The 19304-nt window shown below is 50.2% G+C and overlaps 1 protein-coding gene across 7 annotated transcripts in view; it reads left to right on the top strand.

The window, feature by feature from the left end:
* The window catches only part of NPAS2 (neuronal PAS domain protein 2), a 204754-nt gene that overhangs the window by 124843 nt on the left and 60607 nt on the right, over window positions 1-19304 (top strand). For all 7 annotated transcript variants that reach the window (XM_060412417.1, XM_004006132.6, XM_060412415.1 and 4 more), the window contains exons 5-7: window positions 3385-3474; window positions 14797-14917; window positions 16007-16120. In XM_060412417.1, the coding sequence (XP_060268400.1) occupies window positions 3385-3474; window positions 14797-14917; window positions 16007-16120 (325 nt within the window). The remainder of the gene's footprint in view (window positions 1-3384; window positions 3475-14796; window positions 14918-16006; window positions 16121-19304) is intronic.

Below are 19304 nucleotides of genomic sequence, written 5' to 3'. Positions count from 1 at the left end.
CATAACTAGGAGTTTCCTTCTTTAAATGAAGATGAAACCCAGGACAGAACCCATCAGACCCCAGGGAATGGCACTGCTGGTGTCATCTGAGTATGAATCCCCGCTTCCTTCTTCTTCTCCCAGAAAGGCCCCAAACCAGACCCCAGGATAACTCATACCGTTGTGGGATTTGAAAGAGCAAAAGTGACTTGGTTGCAGCCAGCCAAGCTGGTCAAGTGAAAGCTGCCCAAGATGGTGGCCACAAGCGTTAGAACAAGTAAATTCAAAGGAAAGGACACTCGTTGACAGGCAGTTATGGAATATGCGATGTTTCTGAATTTTGTTCAGAAAAGCTACAGCCATCTTTTCTCTTAGCCCAGAGGTTGTCCCAGAGAAGACGAGAAGCACTCTGTCAGAACCAGGGATCGGCAGAGAGGGGTCGTCTCATTTCCATCTGGTATGTGGCAGGTGTGAAACTCAGCCCATTATGGAATCTCGGATGTCCACTGAAGCTCCTGCCAGAGTCCCCATTTCAACAAGAGGGGCACACCGCTTTTTAATCACGTCCTGTTGAGTCACTCTCAAATGCTGCCAGTGGGACTTCTGAAACCATCACAAGCATTCTTAACGCAGTGACTCAGCGTAATCCTCGTGCGTTTGATGGAAAATGCCAATGGGCTGATGAGCGTTATCTTCCATCCATAAATACCTCCTGCTTTTTAACACCCACTTGCTTTATAAATTCAAGAGGGCATGGGCTCACTGTGCAAGAAGAGAATTTAGACTGCTCCTGCTTTTCCCAGTGTTTCAATCTGCTGTTTCCAAAACGATCCCGCTGACGTCATCCACAATGCCTCCACCTCTTAGAAAAATTCACCTCCAGGAGCGCTACTAATATGATTTCTCTTAATTTAGGAAAAATACTTAAATGGAAAAGAAATAAAGGTCACCAGAATATTGCAGCTTCCCAGGTGGCTCAGCAGGTAAATAATCCTCCTGCTGATGCTGGAGTCGCAGGTGATGCAACTTCGATTCTGAGTCAGAAGATCCTCTGGAGGAGGGCATGGCAACCCACTTCAGTGTTCTTGCCTGGAGAATCCCATGGACAGAGGAGCCTGGCAGGCTACAGTCAATAGGGTCGCAAAAGAGGCAGACACAACTGAGCGACGGAACACAAAGGCAGGATGTACTTTGGTGTTCACCATGACTGGTAAATCTGGCTGCAGATTTCTCCATCTCAGCACAATTAGCGTTTTGGACCTGATCAATCCTTGTGGTAGGGACATGCTGTGTATTGTAGATGGGATATTTCAAAGCATCCTTGGCCTCTACCCACTAGAGGCCTACAGTGCCCACCCCAGAAGGGACAGCCGGAAAGGTCTCTAGACATTGCCAGATGTCCCCAGTGGGGCAGAGTTGCCCCCAGTTGAAAACCACAGATATAATCGAAGAGAATGGGGTCCACTTAAAAAACGTGCTTTAATAGATATTTCAGTCTCAAATCCTGCAGAGTGTGCTGTGTGCTAAGTCATTTCAGTCGTGTTTGACTCTGTGCAACCCTATGGACTATAGGCCACCGGGCTCCTCTGTCCATGGTATTCTCCAGGAAAGAATACTGGAGAGGGTTGCCATTTCCTCCTCCAAGGGATTCTTCCCAACCCTGCAGAACCTAAGTGTTAAACAGTCAGTGACCTTAGTAGTCATTTTCCCAGTGAAAAGAACTCTCTCCCATGTGGTATGTGCTGATGGTGGGACCCTTCTCCGTACACTTCTGGACTACTTCTGGTTCCTGCTGCCAGGCACTTAGCTGTACCTTCCTACCCTGAAAGAATCCATGCCCTCTTGGTTGCACAGAAGATCAGTAATACCCTGGGAAGATGGAGCTGAAGGTATACAAAATGTTTCCAGAACTTTCTAAACACATACTTCACTTTTGGAATTTTTTTCCCCCAAAGTAGAAGAATCCACACATTTGTGCTTGATGCTATTTCAACAGTACAGTCAGCGAGGCAGCAGTGATGGTTTGCAGTGACCACCTACCTGCATGAGCGTCTTCTGTCCTCGGATATTTGTTTTGGGGGAGAAAGCTTTTGTTTTTCATCTCTTCCCTTTCCGTGGCAGGCCAGTATGGTGAGTTGCCCAGATGGCCCCATTCTCTGCTGGACAGAGTCTGAATTTTAGAAATCACCTTTTTGTGTGACGTGTGAAAGCATTGTGAGCACCTGATTAGGAACCCGAAAACCAAACAGCTGGTGGCTCTGTGAGAAAATGCGGAGGGCCTGTCTGTTCTCTCATGGGCTCCGAGGGCAGTGCACCTAACCCACAGCAGGCACTCAGTCAAAACTTCTAAACAAATGAATTTTCCAGGCACGCTGAAATACAGTTGGCCTTCCATGTCTGTGGGTTTCACACCCACGGGTGGCTGAATCCCAGAATGCAGGGCCCGTGGATACGGGGGCGACTCTGGGGGACTTGAGCATCTGTGGGACTTGGTGTCTGCGGGGGCCCTGGGACCAGTCCCCCATGGACGCTGAGGGATGACTGTTTTCATGGACCTAGTCGAGTAACCCAGCCTTTCCCCATCAGCCCTTCCTTTTCACTTTGGTGGATTAATGTGAATGTTCTTTATAAAGGGTTCCTTCAGAAAGTCTTTCTATGGCAATGGACCAGCAGGCACACTTTCTGTTTTTAATGCCTCTGTGAGCTCCTCTGTGTGTGTGTGTGTGTGTGTGTGTGTGTGTGTGTGTGTGTGTGAGTTGCTCAGTCATTCTGACTGTTTTTCAACTCCATGGGCTGTGACCCGCTTGGCTCCTCTGTCCATGAAATTCTCCAAGCAAGAATACTGGAGTGGATTGCCATTCTCTCCTCTAGGGGATCTTTCCGATCCAAGGATCGAACCCATGTCTCTTGTGTCTCCTGAGATGGCAGGCAGATTCTTTGCCACTGCCCCACCTTGGGAGAAGCCCATGAGCTCCTGTATCTTTTAGTAAATGTTTTCCACTGAACTCAAAGTGGTGTTGGGGATGGAGAACAGGGATCATGAACTCTTCACTGACACCTTTTAATGGCAAGTGTGATATTTCTGATTCAGCCCAAATGCACACTTATCAGTAAATGTACTCAGGTAATTTCCACCACTGAATTTATTTCATGATACTGTAGGTCCCATTTTCCACTAAGCCCTTTCATGCTTTGCAACCATTTCACCTAGGTTAGACAAGTTCTATGTAAGAAACCAACTTGTATACAAGACCAAAAAAAAAAAAGTGCTGTGAGGTTAGTCGTGGAAATATTCAAAGAATTATGAAACGAAGTCATTGTTGTAACCCAGGGTCCTTGGTTCCAGTGATCCCCTCCTGCATAAAAGCATGACGGAAGAGCCTTCACCTATTGCGTTTTTCGCAGGCCTTGGATGGCTTCATCATCGCCGTGACGACGGATGGCAGCATCCTCTATGTTTCTGACAGCATCACACCTCTCCTCGGGCACTTACCGGTGAGTTTCTGCCCAGACGGCCTTTGCCAGTATGTATGATCCTCTTTCCCATTCGGGTCTCAGAGTTGAGGTGCTTCAGGTCTGCAGGGTCTGCGTGTGACGAGGGTCGAGGAGTCCTGACCAGGCCAGGCCTAGCCCCAGGTGCTTCCAGACAAAGGGCAGGGGTAGGACTGTGTCATCCTGGAATGCATAAGACCTGAAACAGGGGCCAGGGTGCGTCCCCACCCTCCACTGTCCCGGAAACCGCCTGGAAGCCACGCACCCACGACACAGCTGTCAGAGCTCAGAGCCTCTCTGGAGGCTGACGGACACCTGCAGAGGAAGACAGGGTCCCCTGGGAGCAGGTGCAGGCGTGTGCGCCAGATGGCTGGAGGCGAGACAGGGTTTGGGGGTCCCTGGAGATGTGACTGGGGTGCAGGAGGTGTGACACTTGCTGGTAGCGAGGATCCAGTGACAGGGATGACCGTGGGGGTGGGGCAGGTGCTGGACCAGGAGGACCTTGGGGGCAAGGAGGATCTGGGCAGAAGGGCGAGCTCTGCAGTCCACGGAGCCCCTTAGGGCATGGATTGGGGCGGTGCCGTGGGCGCGCCTCCCTTCCCTCCTTCCTCTCCCCCTCCCTCCTTCCCTCCCCCCCGCCTCCCTTCTTCCCTCATACTCCCCTCCTCTTCTGAGCCTCTCTGGCTCTCTGGTACCCCCATCAGGATGCTCTGACTCACAGAGCAGCACTCGACTGCTGGAGGGCCCCTGGGGGGAAGGGGTCTGGCCAGCCTTCCACCTCCTGCCACACCAGCATTTATTCCCACAGAGTCTGGCCTGGAAGCACGCTGTACCAGGAGCATCCTTTGTGACTAACGAGGATAAAATATCCTCTCTCCTGTCTCCTCCCAACAAGCCCCACCAAACCGCTCAGCCCCCATCACCCCCTGTTCCCACACACAGGCGGTTGTACAGCTAGGGCACTGATGGGGAGGGGAGTGGCCTGCCCTGGGTTCCTGGTCATGGGAAATCATGGGCTGGGATGATACTGGAGGACCATGGGGGCCACTCCTTAGCCGTGCCTGCCTGGAAGCGCCATGGCCTTGCTCTGTGGGTAGCTCGCCCCCTGGGTGCTGAGCCCAGCTTTGCTTACGGCCAGGACCTCACATGGTCCTGGGTCAAACTTTCACTCAGAAGCCACTCCCTACTCTGCTGATGACACTGGGTGGAGACGAAAGCCACTGTCCATGATTTTCCTTTGCAGATCACTGCATGTGGTGGCCCAGCATTTTTCACTTTACAAGGCAGATGCCTTTGCATGACTCCAAATCCGTCTGACATTGTGGTTCAGCCCATGTCCACGGCGAATGAGGCTGGGGGTCGTCTCCCCTGAGAGCCCTTGGAAGAAGCTGGTTCTCACTCAGCCCTCAGGAGTCGGGAATGCATTTTCCTCTTGGTGTGGGGGCCAGGCTGGAGTAGTGGTGTGTGTGTGTGCGCGTGCACACACATTTACATGCATGCATGCTCAGTCATGTCTGATTCTTTGCAACTCTTTGAACTGTAGCCCACCAGGTTTCTCTGTCAGTGGGATTCTCCAGGCGAGAATATTGGAGTGGGCTGCAATTCCCTTCCCAAAATCTTCTCAAACCCACATTTCCTTATTGCAGGTGGATTCTTTACTGTCTGAGCTACCAGGGAAAGAGTGATGAGACCCGATGAAATCTGCATGGTTTCTTTGGGCTGATCTGAGGAGATGAGGTGCTTCTTCAGAGGGAGCTGGGTTTTGTCTTGAGTGGACAGGATTGAGCAGTAAGAGGCACTGATGGAAAGTAAAGACACGTCGCCTCCAGAGTGGCCTGGGGTTGTGCCCAGAGTCGTTTGGTGGGGTTTGCACTGTTCTGCTTTCTGACCTTGGTAATATCTGATGACTGAGTTGCCATGTGTGTCAGAGGGGACTTAGTTGATTGGGAATTCTTCTGATTTGACATTATGGAGCAGTTTAGTGTCATCTTTATGAATTATTTTCTTTTTTAAACAGGTAGAGTTAATATTTTATTGTCACTTATCAGATGGCAGTTAGGTATATAATCTTCATACTTAATCTTTCCTTTATGTAAAAAAAAATTGCAAGTTTTAAACAGTCAATGGCTAGTCATGTCTTCAGGAAATATGATTTGATTAGATTAATTCATGAATGGCGGCTTCAAGTTTTCCCTCATAACTCCAGAAAATTCACCCACCTTCTGTCCCTTTTTAAATAACTGGGAGGTTGGCGTGCATTTGGCTTCACACTGTGAAGCAGCATCCTGATGGCCTGTCACATCTGCTTTGAGGAACAGCACACTGGAACACTTTCCAGCGAGAGAATGAGAGAAAGGATTGACCATTTTGCAAGTCAAACTGTGGTGTTGGAAAAGACTCTTGAGAGTCCCTTGGACTGCAAGGATATGAAACCAGTCAATCCTAAAGAAAACCAATCCTGACTATTCATTGGAAGGACTGATGCTAAAACTGAAGTTCCAGTACTTTGGCCACCTGATGCAAAGAGCTGTCTCATTGGAAAAGACCCAGATGCTGGGAAAGATTGAAGGCAGGAGGAGAAAGGGATGACAGAGGATGAGATGGTTGGATGGCATCACTGACTCAATGGACATGAGTTTGAGCAAGCTCTGGGATATAGTGAAGGACAGGGAAACCCGGCATCCTGCAGTCCATGGGGTCGCGAAGAGTTGGACACGACTGAGCGACTGAACAACAACAACGATAATGCTGGTTGTATATGTGAAAGCCCTGGCCAGAAGTGCAAGGTCAAAGTGGACTGTGGGGTCAAGTTCCTGGGGCAGGGGTCACAGCAGGGTGAAGAGGTCACAGAGAAGGAAGACAGAGCACCTGACTCATGATACCAGGAGATGCAGTGCTTTCAAGGAAGCATCCCTTGGCCTTCCTTCCCCACCCCACCCCCTGCCCTTACCTGCCAGGAGAGTCCACTTGGTCCAAGTCACCTTGTCTAGGTGGCTGCAGGTCAGGGTGGACCTGGGAGGGTGCCCTGACTAGAAGAGGACCCAGCAAGGAGGTGTGGCTGCACATCAGACTTGATCCCAGGTGAAAAGGGTCCAGGTCAGCATTAGACTTGTTTGACTTTCCTGTGTGTTTTGATCTGTCTTTATCATGCATGCAGAAGCATGTGCAAGACATACATTCTGCTTTTAAACTAGTGATAAGGCGAGCATCAGCACACACGCAGCAGCCACCGCGGCAAGACAGACCGCCCAAGGCCCACAGAAGTCCGTCTCTGCTCCTTTCCCGACACAGCCACCGCGTAGAGATGGCCATTTCCAGATCGTCCTGTCCTTGTTGCTCTCTGCAGTTCTGCCAACTCGCTTTTTAACTACTTATTCTGGGTCTTTACTGGGATGCGTGGCTCCTCATTGTCGTGGCTTCTCTTGTTGCAGAACACAGACAAGAGGTACACAGGCTTGGGAGTTCCACCATGCGGACTCTAGAGCACGTATGGGCTTAGTTCCTTCACAGCACGGGAGGTCTTCCCAGATCAGGGCTCAAACCCACGTCGCCCGCACTGGCAGGCAAACTCTTAATACTAGACGACCAGGGAAGACTGCTCTACCGACTTTTCTGTTACTTCATCATTAACCGCTGTAACTGAGTATGGCCTTTGGTTTATCCCTGTGGAGACAGAGCCATGGAAAGTGCTCTCCAGGGACCTCTCCCCTCGCTCAGGTTTGCTGTGGCGTTTGTCCATCTCACACTGTCCAGAGTGGCCAGCATTGGTTTGCCGTCCTTGCTGAAGACACCTGCTACAGTCCCTGCTCCCAGGACAGCGTGGAACTCAGAGAGCACTTCTGTGGACATCTGTCTGTGTTTCCTAATGGACATTTGTGAGCATCCCTCAGAGAGGTGACTGTGTTTAAGATCGCAGGGTCGTGGGGTAGCAACCAGTCACCATTACTAGATGACGCCTAGTTGTCTCCATGGTGACAGCACCGATTCACCCTCCATCAGCGGGGCTAGAGAATCCCTGCTGCTCCTTGTCACTGGAACTTGATATTGACAGGATTGTCAGCTTTTGTCGGTCTAGCATGTGAAGAAATCTTGAAATTTCGCTTTTCCCCCGGTGGCTGGTGTGACTGTCTTCACATACTTTGTCAGCCATCGACTTTCCTTTCTTGTGACAACCTCGTTCAAGTGTTTGCTCTTCCTACTGGATGATCTGGGTCTTCCGTGCAGTATATTTGCAAGCACTCTCTCCGTGTTCTGCTTGCTAGTCCTGTCGGGCGCTGTGTTATTAATAATCGCCTCCTGGTCACCCTGCCCTCAGGTGACAGTGATGGCCAGACACACAGCACCCAGCGCTGGACAAGGGAGATTGACAGGGATCAGTCACACGTGCTCACAGTCCTGGGGAGGAGTGTGCTCCGTGTCGTGCAGGTGCCCATTGGGGCTGCACTGGGGAACAGAGCAGGCGTGGTTTGGTAGTCACAAGAGGGTGAGGTGCCCCTCAGGTCCCGCAGAGGGTGTGACTGACTGGCAGGCCACTGAAGCCCACTTCCAGGATGAGCAGTAACTGGCCCGGGGGCCCCCAGTACGGAGGTTTGTTTAGTTCAGGGGACCTGATTGGTGGCAAGCAGGATCTGTCAGTTGGGGTGGTGAGAGGGGTTCAGGAGTCCGGGCAAGGCCCTCTCAATGCAGTTAGATGACAAGGCCACATGTCGCTCTGAACCTGCATCCCAGGTGCACACCACAGGTCTGTGCGTTGCAGATAACTGCTCTCGCTTGCGGTTTGCCTTGCCCCCTCTTTACAGTCTTCGGGGAGACTGTAGAAGAGAGAGTGTCTTTAGAGTTGGTCCTTTTAATACCTGAATTCATCCTTCACTCCTCCTGGGTGGAACTGTTTTCTGTACTGTCTTCGGAGAGTCGTCCTGTTTGGCCGTCGTCTGTTGGATTCTGAATCTTGTTCAGTCGCTCTGTCTTGTCCTACTCTTTGTGACCCCACGGACTGCAGCACACCAGGCTTCCCTGTCCATCACCATCTCCCAAAGTTTGCTCAAACTCTGCTACATTAAGTCAGTGATGCCATCCAACCATCTCATCCTCTGCTGTCCCCTTCTCCTGCCTTCAATCTTTCCCAGCATCAGGGTCTTTTCCAGTGAGTCGGCCCTTCGCATCAGGTGGCCAAAGTACTGGAGCTTCAGCTTCAGCATCAGTCCTTCCAGTGAACACTCAGGACTGATCTCCTTTAAAATGGACTGGTTGGATCTCCTTGCAGTCCAAGGGACTCTTAAGAGTCTTCTCCAACACCACAGTTCAAAAGCATCAATTCTTTGGTGATTCTGAATCTAAACTGAATCAAATAAGATCATACATCATCCCATGTGGAGAAGGAAATGGCAACCCACTTCAGTATTCTTGCCTGGGAAATCCCACGGACAAAGGAGCCTGGCAGGCTACAGGCTGTGGGGTCACAAAGAGTCAGACACAATGAGCGACTGAGCACGCATGCCTCCCACACCACGGTCCTCCTGGAGACCGAGTCCCTGGCTGCCTTCTGAGCCCAGTCCTGCCTCTGCTCAACATGAGGCTTCTTTTTCACCAAAACCTGCTTCTCACCACAGCTGTCACAGACCTCCAGCCAGAACCGCTGGGGCTCCTTGGGCACATCCTGAGCGGGGTGTCCACACAGCCTGTTTCCAGCCCAGATGGCCAGCCTGTGCACTTCTGTGCTCACTTAACTTTGCTGGTGCAGCTGTCGGCTCAGAGACAGAGGACTACGCTTTCTGTCTGTCACATCCTCCGCAGGCTCTCACGGGGCCTAGGAGACAACGTAGGAGAAGTGCTGTTGGGAATCCATGGCAGGCATTTAAAGTGAAGCCCCGAAAAGGGCACCATTCTTATCTTGTTGTGTTTTGTTTTTTAATTTATTTTAATTGGAGTATAATTGCTTTCCCTGGTGGCCTGGGGGTAAAGAATCCACCTGCCAATGCAGGAAAAAGGCGGGTTTGATCCCTGGGTGGGGAAGATCCCCTGGAGAAGCAAATGGCAACCTACTCCAGTATTCTTGCCTGGAGAATCCCGTGGACAGAGGGGCCTGGCAGCTACAGTCCCCGGGGTTGCAAACAGTTGGACGTGACTTGACAACTAAACAACAACAGCAATACTTTGCTTTACAGTGTTGCGATCGTTTCTCCTGTATGATGAAATGAATCAGCTATACGTATATACACATCCCCTCCCTCTTGAGCCTCCCCACACCCCACCCCCATCCCACCCCTCTAGGTCATCAAAGAGCCACCAGGCTGCGCTTCCTGTGTTACACAGCAGCTTCCCATTAGGTATCTATTTTACACATTTTTGTTTTATCACTCGGTTGTGTCCAGCTCTTTGCAACCCCATGGACTGTAGCACACCAGGCTTCCCTGTCCTTCACGATCCCCCAAGAGTTTGCTCAGACTCATGTCTGTTGAGTCAATAATGCCACCCAACCACCTCGTCCTCTGTCGTCCCCTTCTCCTCTGCCTTCAGTCTTTCCCAGCATCAGGGTCTTTTGCCATGAGTTGGCTCTTTGCATCAGGCGGTGAGAGTACTGGGGCTGCAGCGTCAGCCCTTGCAGTGCGTGCTCAGGGCTGGTTTCCGCGTGGTAGCATGTATGTGTCGATGCTGCTCTCTCAGCCTGTCCCCTTTCCTTCCCCCACCGTGTCCACACGCCCATCCTCTACATCTGCATTTCTGTTCCTGAAGGGCAGGTTGTTGATAAGGTAGCCAAGGGCATAACGGCAAGTTGGCATCAAGAACCTTCCGTCTGTAACATATAAATTGTGTTCCAGATCATGTGATTCAGCTGTGGGATGGCACCTCCCCTCCCTCATCTCTGGAATTGTGGCAGTTTTAATAAACAGAGCTCACTCCACACATTCAAGGGACAGTACAGTTGCAGGGGTAATTTACTCTCCTGTGAGCACTAGTGTTTAAGTTCTCAAATTATCATTGTTTGTGTTGGTTTCCAGCACATAGAAATTGCATAAAAGGAATAGAACAGCAAAGACCCAGAAAGAGCTCGCTCTGTGCCGAGCGTGTTCTGAGTTTTGCTTGTGTGTCAACTCTTCATCCTCACGACCCCTCCTGCCACGGCTTACTTCTCCCTCCTGCCTCCAGCATTCATCCTTGTCCTGTGCACAACCTGTGTCCTGAGGTGCCCCCACAGCCCTCTGACCTGCCAGTCATCCCCCATATGAACCACAAGGCCAGGCAGCCCCCTACCTTGCACCCTGCCATCCCACCATCGGGGGTGTGGGCTTCCGACCGGCCCTCCAAGGAAAGACTGCGCAGTGACGTAGTCATTGTTTTCAAGGATCCAGGATGTCTTTAAGAAGAAAGAGTACTGTCATCTGTGAGCATGAGTCATGTTCCAAAAAACTAAAGGGAATGGGCTTAAAATAGAATCAAGAACATCAGAAGGGACTCGGAGAAAGCCAGACAGAGAAGATGATGGCACAGTGAGTGCTGTGGCTGCAGAGATGAAACCAGGAGCCTCTATGTGGGAGCCCAGGAGACCTCGGAGTCCCTCCCTCCACCCCTTCAGTGGCTACCAAGCCTGTCCTCCAGCCCTGGAGCCCGGGCTGCAGGCGGGGAGGGACTTGCCTACTTTGCTGTGCTGCTGGAAGAAAGGACCAGAACACGGCATCCTGAGTCGGTGGTGGGCGGGTGGATGATGACGTTGTCAATTGAGCCCTTGGGACTCGGCCCCTTCCTCCGAGTCTCCCCTTCCCTGGACCTCTTACAACCACCTGGCTTCTGTGCTCCCTCCCTCCTGCAGCCACCAGAGGATCTGAAATAAGAGCAAAGTCCTGCCCACCTTTGTCCATGTCCCCCAGTGGATTCCCTAGCACACAGGCTCAGCGCTGACGCCCCCAGTGATGCTAAGGCCAGACCCCACTGCCCTTCCCCTTCCCTCTCACTGCTCTCCTCTCCCTTGCTGGGCCATCAGGGCCCCCATCCCCACTTCTATTTGGGCCTGGACCCCTGCCTGGGGCACCCAGACAGCCTGGTGGACACCATATTGTCCCGAAGATCCCTCCCCCTGGAAACTGTCCTGGGAGATCCCCTACCCCGTCATTATGGACTCTGCACCCCGTGCTCAGCATCCTCTAGGAACCTTGTTTTTATTTCTGTCACGGTGCTAGCCACATGGTTCTTTCCGCTCATCACCATGCTTTTCTTGAAGGCCAAGCACCATCCAATGTCAGGGGTGCAGGTGAAGCAGGCAGAGAACCCACGTCATCTCTTGAAAGAAGGAGAAAACTTAGGGTTGTGTCCTGCTTGATTAACAAGCCACCATTCTGCCTGGCACCTGCCGTGTGCTCTGGTACCAGCAGTGGACTCAAATCTGCTCCTCTCACCTCACAGCCTCCTCATTCTTCAGTGGAGCAAACTGCAGCTTGGAGGGCAGAGCTGTGCTCACATCCCACCTCGGGGGCTCCCACCTGCCTCTCCCCCCGCCCCCTAGACCTTACCCCCTGGTCAAAGGTGTGCCAACAAAGGTTGGTATAGTCAAAGCTATGGTCTTTCCAGTAGTCATGTACAGATGTGAGAGTTGGACTATAAAGAACGCTGAACACCAAAGAATTGATGTTTTTGAACTGTGGTGCTGGAGAAGACTCTTGAGAGTCCCTTGGACAGCAAGGAGATCCAATCAGTCCATCCTAAAGGAAATCAACCCTGAATATTCATTGGAAGGACTGATGCTGAAGCTGAAGCTCCAATACCACCTGATGCGAAGAGCCAATTCATTGGAAAAGACCCTGATGCTGAGAAAGGCTGAGGACAGGAGGAGAAGGAGGAGGCAGAGGATGAGATGGTTGGATGGTGTCACTGACCCAGTGGACATGAGTTTGAGCAAGCTCTGGGAGTTGGCGATGGACAGGGAGGCCTGGTGTGCTGCAGTCTGTGGGGTCGCAAAGAGCTGGATGCAACTGAGCGACTGAAAACAACAAAGACGCAGCCTTCCCCGGTGGGCACAGATGACACGGATACAGTGGCCAGAGGGGCAAGGGTGAGATGCGGGTCCTGTTGAGAGTGTGGGGCTGTCACAGGCGTTTTCTCAGCGGAGATGACTTCAGAGCCCGGACCCGAAGGATGCGCAGGAGTTAATGAGCACCAAGAGAGGGTTCGGAATGTTCCAGCCTGTTGAGCGGAGTCCCAGAGGACGAGCGCAGCTGGCAGCCTGGAGAAAGGACAGTTTGCGGGGCTGGAGAAGGTCTAGGGGCGGAGGGTGTGCTGAGCGGAGCCTTATGAGTGAATCAAGGTATTCGGGCTTGTCCCAGGAGCAGTCGGACAGTCAGAAGCCAACGAAAGGATTTAAGCAAGATGGTGACTTGATCCGATACAAAGCTGCTGGCAGAGTACAAATGGGGCAGAAGACAGAAGTTGATGTGGGAAGACCAGTCTGACCATTCGCCAGAGATGATGGTCTGGAAGAGGGTGGAGGCCATAGAGAAAGAAAGGAGTGGATCTTACAGAAACTCTATTGACTTTTTACTTTGTGTTGGAGTATAGCCGATTAACAACGTTGTGATAGTTTCAGGTGCAAAGCCAAGGGGCTCAGCCATACACAGACATGCATCCATTCTCCCCCAAACTCCCCTCCCATCCAGGCTGCCGCACAACACTGAGCAGAGTTCCCTGCGCTGCACTGCAGGCCCTTGCTGGTTATCCGTTTAAAATACAGCCGTGTGTATCTGTTCTTCCCAAACCGCCTAACCATCCCTTCCCCACATCCTTCCAGCAACCACAAGTTCATTCTCTCAATCTGTGAGTCTCTTTCTGTTTTGTAAGTAACTTCACTGTATCATTTCATTGACGATTCCTCCTGTAAGGGATGTCATAGGATATTTCTCCTTCTCTGTCTTACTCCACTCAGTATGACAGTCTCTTGGATCTGAGAGAATTTGAGGGAGGAAAATCTCACAGCGTTTGGACATTGGATGTGAAGGTGATAGGGAGAGGTCAGAGATGCCAGCTGGCTGTCGGGTGTGGGCAGGTGACTGCCTAGCACCACTGCACGTGGGGAGGGGAAACACGTGGGGGAGGATATGGCACTGGGGACGTGTGTGGACCCGGGGTCCCCAAGCGCACCTGGGAGGCAGCTGGAAGGTTAAGCCAGGACTCCGAGAGCGAGCTGCCTGCCTGTACAAACGTGAGAGTGTGTATAGCCCATGCCTGACGCTGTAGGCGGGGATGAGTTCAGGGAGGGATGGAGGCACACCTGTCTCCTCTCTCTCCCCCGTGGTCTCCCACCTGTACTGGCCACACACTGTGCTGTGCTAAGCCACCTCAGTCATGTCCAACTCTGCGACCCTATGGACTGTAGCCCGCCAGGCTTCTCTGTCCATGAGATTCTCCAGGCAAGAATACGGGAGTGGGTTGCCATGCCCTCCTCCAGGGGATTTTCCCAACCCAGGGATCAAACCTGGGTCTCTTAAATCCCTGCATTGATTGGCAGGCAGATTCTTTACCACTAGCCACCATAAATTTAAAATCACCCCGTGTGCTCTGACCACATGGGGTTATTTAAATTTCAATTAGAATAATTAAACACAATTAAAAATTCTGTCTTCGGGGGAGTTCCCTGGTGGTCCAGTAGTTAGGACTTAGTAGTTTCATTGCCAGAGCCCCAGTTCAACCCCTGATTGGGGAACTAAGCTCCCAAGGGGTGGCTACAAAATATATATATATACATATGTATGTCTTCAGTCACACTAGCCCCATTTCAAGTGCTCAGAAGCCATGTGGCTCGTGGCTTCCCTAGTGCAGGTTACAGACCACTTCCATCATCACAGACCACTCTAGTGGACAGCACTGGGTCCAGGCTCTATTGGGCTTGTGTCCACGGGTGCCCAGGTCCCCAGAAGAAAAAGTACAATTCCTTAGATTAGCTGCCTTTCAGGAGACAGCTGTTTGCTGGCCTGAAGGTCAGAGGAGGAGCACTGCACTCCTCAAGGTGCTTCACAGGAGTGGCTGGCCTCGTGCTGGGGCTCCACGGCAGCCACATGGCCCCAGCTAGAACCTGGGAGTCTCCGCACACGAGGCTCCTCTTCATGTTTGTCTGGCCTAAGTCTGAATTCTTTCTCGGGCCCGTGGGCAATAGCGCGTTTGCATTTGAGCGAGTAAAGCCTTCTCTGTGACAATTCATGACCGCAGAGTCTCCACAGAGAATCAGATCTGGAGCTTCTCATTTCAGAAGTCAGTTCTGAGTCGTCAAGAAGGTTCAGCTTCTGCTCTTGCTTTTGTTTTCCATCTTCGTGGAGTGTGTACCTTTGTTCTTTTCTTTTCCAGTCGGATGTCATGGATCAGAATTTGTTAAATTTCCTTCCAGAGCAAGAACACTCGGAAGTCTATAAAATGCTCTCTTCCCATATGCTTATGACGGACGCACCTTCCCCAGAATACTTAAAATGTAAGTTTAACTTCATTGGTTTTATGAGAGAGAAAGATAAGGATCTTATGTTAGAAAGGAAGGTTAAGAGTCTGCAGTCATACCACCCTTAAGGCGCCCGATCTAGTCTGATCTCAGAAGGCAGGCAGGGTTAGGTTTGGTTAGCACTTGGATGGGAGAAAGGAAGTTAGAATGAATTAAGAAGGGAGGACTAATTTTAAAAATAATTTTCCTTGTGACTCAGAACAGATCCAAGATCCTTAGAGGTATATTTTAGGTTTAAAGCTAAAACCGGAGTTTGGAATATGTAAGACGTTGAACTTCTATGTGGAAATTTTGAAAACCACAGAGCTTTAGAATAATAACTTTGTTTTGCATGTGATAACAAGAGATTACCTTTTTTTCACATGAGAGCCTTTTAGTAATAAAGGATACAAAAACCGCTGAATAATCTGTTTATTTTGGAGGATGCTAGAAAACTAGATTTGTATGATACTAAGTAACCAACTAAAAACTGAATAATTAGGTCAAAACTCTCTTCTGAGGCCACATCTGATTATATACATTTGCAGATTTTGCGGAATTTTAAAGTTTTTATCAAAATCAGCAACTCGGATAGAAAGCTGGCCTGGTCACTTAATGAAGCACGTTCTTTGATGATGATAGCAACAGTGCGTTATACTTATTCAAGCCTTAGTTCCTTTTCCATGAATAATTTGTCCTGTTGTACATCTGATTTTCCTTCAAAGCAAAGTGGAAAGATTAAATTAAAGAGAGCAGCTCTATGTGAGCGGCTTTATTGTAATATACCATATGAAAACGACCAGAACTAATCAATGCCGACAGAACCATCCGCAGACATCTGTGATTAAATTAAGACTAATTGGCTCTGACTACGGGATGCAAAGTATCTATAAACTATGGGGCGGAAAAACCGATGTTGCCAAGGTTATAAAACCATGTCCGAAAGTCAGCTGTAAGGAGACAACTAGCCTGGCCACGTCTTGACCAAACCCTGTGAGTTTCCCAAGATGCCGCTTGTTTAGTCTAGAATCATTGGAGTAATGCTTTTATTCCCTTTCTCTCCTTTTTTTTCCTTTAACCGCCCAGCTGACAACGATTTAGAGTTTTATTGCCATCTTCTCAGAGGCAGCTTGAACCCAAAGGAATTTCCAACTTATGAATACATAAAATTTGTAGGAAATTTTCGCTCTTACAACAATGGTAAGCATTCATTGTCATACAATTGCGGGGACCTGCCCAGGGGGGCAAGAGTATCGCTGTTGGGGGAGCAGGGAGAAGATGTGCCTTCCATATTTGCACGTGGATTTCTGTGTTCCAAAGATATGCTTTTGTTGCTCGTAAATGGGTATCTCCCATTCGGGAAGAACACACCCCCACACCTGTTTATGCCAGCGCACTAAGTGCCGCCAAAAGGCACATTATTCATTTATTTATTTTCGGGCTAATGGAATAGTTCTGTGCTGCGAGAAACAAACAGCAGTTAATAAAGAACAGGCTCAGCCTACACACAGCCAAACAGGGCTTCGCTGGGACACAAGGATGCGTAAGCTTGGCGTCTGCATTTTTATCCTCCTTTATACTGAAGTGCCTAGAGCCTGTTTTCATAGCTTCAGCCATGGGCCTTCAGGGCTTCCCTGGTGGCTCAGAGGGTAAAGAATCTGCCTGCAAAGTGGGAGACTGTTTGATCTCTGGGTTGGAAAGATCCCTTGGAAAAGGGAATGGCTATCCACCCTAGTATTCTTGCCTGGGAAATCCTATGGACAGAGGAGCCCTAGCAGGCTACAGTCTGTGGGGTCGCCAAGAGTCAGACATGACTGAGTCACTAACTTTTCACAGGGGCCTCGTGTTGAATCTGGATGTGGTCCTTTTATAAGGAGCTGCCCACTTCCATTAGATGAATTATCAAACCGCATAAGCCAAGCAGTAAAATGATGCTTTCTGGAATTACCCAGATAACTCATTGTGTCCAAACTCTCAGTTAGACTCAAACCCTCTGTTTTACTTTTGACCCTAAAATGAGAACACAGGCCTGATACCAGAGATTCAGAAACACAAGCTCCAGGACACAACCCCCACTGAGGAGCCCGGCTCAGGGTGGCCAGTCCTCAAAACCCAACACAAAACACCTAATTTTGAAAGCTCTAGCATTTCATAAAACAGCAAAGATGGGGGAGAAAACAGAAAGCAGTGTTGATAGGAAATGGTGAAAAGAGAGCAGAGGGAAGGAGAAAGCACGTGGAAACAAATACAGAAAGATGAGGGGCGATGGGAAGGAGGGCTGGGCAGGTGGGTGACGGGGACTGATGAAGACCCCCTGACTTGCGCCACTTTGCTTGCTGTTGGCTCTGACCCATGGTCAAGTCCGTCACCCCCATCGAGTGAGTCCCAGAGTTTCCAATAGAAGCTGGGCTCTCCAGGATGTCTCCTCCAGCCTCAGAAGATCCCTGTTATATGTTATTTGCATAAACATACAGGATTTGCTTAAAAGGCTGCAACGATTTGCTAAACAGCATAATCCTCCAGGCCCAGCATTCAGGGCCAATTCCTGGATGATGGGTTCCATGGCCGATTTGGGGCCCTTCTGAGAAGCTCCCCCATTCCCAGGGCTCGGGGTGTTTGAGTTTTTGGAAGTGGTAGCAGGTCAGCCTTCCCGTGTGTGGGTGGGTGTGGGGGTGTGGGGGTGTGTGTGTGGGGGTGGGTGTGTGTGTGTGGTGGGTGCGGGGGGTGTGTGTGTGTGGTGTGTGTGTGTGTGTGTGTGTGGTGTGTGTGTGTGTTGCTCAGTCGTGTCTAACTGTTTGCAGTGTTATGGATTGTAGCCCTCCAGCCTCCTTGGTCCATAGGATTCTCCAGGCAAGAATACTGGAGTGGGTTGCCATTCCCTTTTCCAGGGGATCTTCCCGACCCAGGAATCGAACCCAGGTCTCCTTAATTGCAGACAAGTTCTTTACCATCTGAGCCACCAGGGAAGCTCCAGGGAACCCCTAAATCTGGGCAAATCAGGGTGAAGCCAAGGCTTGCCCACGTCTAACCTGACTCATCAGAGAGGCTTTCCTGAACCACATGGGATACAAGCATAGTGAACCACACAACTGCGTGAAGAAACTGACCCAAGAGGTGCCCCATGACAAAGTCAGTTTGGTGCCAGCCCAGTGCCCGTGGTTCCCTGGGCAAGGGAGCTTGTTACTGTGCAAATTCCCTGGGTGTCGCTGGAAGATTCCAGTTCAGGAGACCTGAGTGTGGGGCTGGGACTGAGCAGAAGGAAAAGAGCCTTGGGGTTCTTATACAAAGGGGCTTTGACCTGGAGAGGCTGTCCCGTTGTAATCTGAAAGCCCAATGTTTGCATAGGAATTTTTAAATTTTATTAATTTTTACTGAAGGATAGGTGCTTTACACTATTGGCTTGATTTCTGCCGTACATCAACATGAATTAGCCATAGGTGTACATATGTCCCCTCCCTCTTGAACCCCCCTCCTTCCTCCTACCTTTTCCCGCCCCTCTAGGATGTTACAGAGCCCTGGTTTCACTCCCCTGAGTCACACAGCAGGTCTCCGTTGGCTGTCTATTTTACATTTGACAGTATATGCGTCTGTGCTTCCTTCTCCAGAGGAGCCTGTCTGGAGCCCCTGTTCATGGGGCCTTAAGGGTCGGACACGACTGAAGCAACTTAACACATGCTTCCATGCTGCTTTCTCCGTTCATCTTACCCTCTCCTTCCACCCCTAACCCTTGTCCGTAAGTCTGTTCTCTATGTGTACATCTCCATTGCTGCCCTGCATAGGAATGTTAATGACAGTCCTCTTGCTTACGGAGCTCTTCCAGGCAACTCTGTCCTTGAATTAATGTAAGTGTTGGCTTGGATGTTGCTGAAAATGTGTGCAGTGGCCGTCGTGCCACCTGCTGGGGTAGCAGCTCATCCCCATTGGCTGGTGCAAGGATGGGCCCCCAGAGTGCCAAGACTCTGGAAACTGTGGGATGCTGCGCCCGTGTGTCTCCATGACAACAGCGCACATGCTGAATGAAGGGTACCAGGTTGTGATTGGCTGGTGAGCAGTGTTATCCTCTGAATTTACATTTCCACAACTCTCATTAAGATGCTACTGAATACTGCTTTGAAGCTTCCTGTCATTTATCACATTTTACAGGGTTTCAGGGAAGTAGCCTGGCTTCATTGAGAATACCTGAGACTTTTCTTTTTTTTTAACCAACAAGGTTTTATTTTCAAGTTGAGACAATGTTTGTTTACCTGAAACAATGTGTGGAAATCATGTGTGATTTTTTTTTTTTGAAACTGTTACTGCTAAAAACACACAGCATAAGAAGTGGAAAATTTTAAACCAAGAATCTAAAACCAGCCTGTCTTTCCAGAGCCTGCTAAACAAACCA

This window comes from Ovis aries, chromosome 3 (genome assembly GCF_016772045.2).
Source record: "Ovis aries strain OAR_USU_Benz2616 breed Rambouillet chromosome 3, ARS-UI_Ramb_v3.0, whole genome shotgun sequence".
NCBI classification, from domain to species: Eukaryota; Metazoa; Chordata; class Mammalia; order Artiodactyla; family Bovidae; genus Ovis; species Ovis aries.
Note: the sequence above shows the minus strand (reverse complement) of the source record. Positions and strands in the feature narration are given on the sequence as shown.